At 47.2% G+C, this 2,001-nt stretch overlaps 1 protein-coding gene across 1 annotated transcript in view; it reads right to left on the reverse strand.

Moving 5' to 3' along the window:
• The window catches only part of LOC134468803 (connector enhancer of kinase suppressor of ras 3-like), a 72,372-nt gene that overhangs the window by 39,846 nt on the left and 30,525 nt on the right, over positions 1–2,001 (reverse strand). Inside the window, exon 3 of the mRNA XM_063222677.1 lies at positions 1,255–1,457. Within this exon, the coding sequence (XP_063078747.1) occupies positions 1,255–1,457 (203 nt within the window). The remainder of the gene's footprint in view (positions 1–1,254; positions 1,458–2,001) is intronic.

Below are 2,001 nucleotides of genomic sequence, written 5' to 3' on the forward strand. Positions count from 1 at the left end.
GTGTGTGTGTGTGTGTGTGTGTGTGTGTGTGTGTGTGTGTGTGTGTGTGTGTGTGTGTGTGTGTGTGTGTGTGTGTGTGTGTGTGTGCGTGCGTGCGTGCATGTGGTTTGCGTGGTGGTGCATTTTTAGTTGTGTGCCTGTGCATTTTGCGTGTTAACAGTGTGTGTGTGTCTGTGTGTGTGTGCGCGTGCGTGTACATGTGTGTGTGTGTGTGTGTGTGTAGGAGTGCGCATGGTTTGCGTGTTGTATTTTTAGTTGTGAGCCTATGCATTTTGCGTGCATGTTAACAGTGTGTGTGCGTGTCTGTGTATGTGTGACTGTGCGCATGTGTGTGTGCATGTGTGCATGTGTGTGTCTTTATCTGTGCGGTCTGTGTGTGATATGAGTTGCTCCATTGTGAGAGTCCATACAGGCATGTCTGAGCACACCTATTGTTTGAGGTGAGTGCATTTTTGTAAACACAGATGTCTAAATGTATGTGCGTGCCGGCTTGCCTGTGTGTGTGTGTGTGTGTGTGTGTGTGTGTGTGTGTGTGTGTGTGTGTGTGTGTGTGTGTGTGTGTTAATCCACAGTGTAGTGTGTGTGTGTGTGTGCATGTGTGTGTATGTGTATGTGTGTGTGTCTTAATCCACAGTGTAGTGTCTGTGTGTGTGTGTGTGTGTGTGTGTGTGTGTGTGTGTGTGTGTGTGTGTGTGTGTGTGTGTGTGTGTGTGTGTGTGTGTGTGTGTGTGTGTGTGTGTGTGTGTGTGTGTGTGTGCATGTGTGAGTGTCTTTATCCACAGTGCTTTAGTACGTGAGCATTGATTAAGTCATGCCAACGGATTCCTTGTGGGCTTAAGGAGGAACTCAACCTCAGGCTGTAATTGTCAGTTGTGTGTGTTGTGTCTATTGTGACATGCCGGGACATTCTTGGCTGTATGTTTTGTACCAAACCACCCAGAATGGAGTATGTGAGTATTTGTCAGTACCAATCCAATCTACTGTACTGTGTGTGTGTGTGTGTGTGTGTGTGTGTGTGTGTGTGTGTGTGTGTGTGTGTGTGTGTGTGTGTGTGTGTGTGTGTGTGTGTGTGTGTGTCTGTGTGTTAGCCTGTAGCTGATTTGGCAAGTGGGTTGAATGTGTGTGTACCTGTGTGTCTCCTCTTTATAAATCCAGCCAGGCCTAACCATAACTGTGTGTGTGTGTGTGTGTGTGTGTGTGTGTGTGTGTGTGTGTGTGTGCGCGTGCGTGTGTGTGTGTGTGTCTCCTTCGTACCGATCGAGCCAGGCCAGCAGGTTCTTGGCGGCCCCGATGAGCTCCACCACGGCAGTGAGGAAGTCATTGGGTGGTTTTCGGGCCGCGACCCCATCGTAGGCGGGGCACCTCCGGCGCTCCGACGCCACGTTGTGCAGGTTGTTGGCCGCGGCCCGCATCCGGCCCACCAGCATCTTCAGGTTGTCCGTCTCCACCCCGTAATTCTGCACGGAAAGAAATGTTTGGGTTATTCAGGTTGCAGGTTCGAATCCCACCCATACCAAAAGGATGAATACTGTTATGTGTGGTCTCCCTGCACTGTTTTGGCTTAAAAAGACATGGCGTTATAGATTTGTCATTAACAGAATGGCAATGACCAAGTCGTAATGCAGTACCTAAGGCCCTGCGTTAAGTCATAGTAGTGTAGTACTATGGTATTCAATTACTATTACAGTGTTCCAGCAATGGAACAGCGTGCATTATGGGGAAGCCCCATACGTGTCGTTTATCCACTCCATATTGCGTAATAATTGCATAATATTGCGTAATTGCATTTTTCATTTGAAGTTTTGATCCAGACTTGTATGGGCAAAGAAGGGAAGGGAAGCTACATAGTATTTAAAACCAGATGTTCAGCTTATCTCAGTGGAATTTCATTTCAATAACATCCACCAAGCCAGGAGGCAATAGATTACCAAAATACCCCTTGTATTATGCATTCACATATTTGTTTACATTGCTTTTATCGTCCAGAATTTTAATGTTTGG

Source organism: Engraulis encrasicolus, chromosome 18 (genome assembly GCF_034702125.1).
Source record: "Engraulis encrasicolus isolate BLACKSEA-1 chromosome 18, IST_EnEncr_1.0, whole genome shotgun sequence".
NCBI lineage: Eukaryota > Metazoa > Chordata > Actinopteri > Clupeiformes > Engraulidae > Engraulis > Engraulis encrasicolus.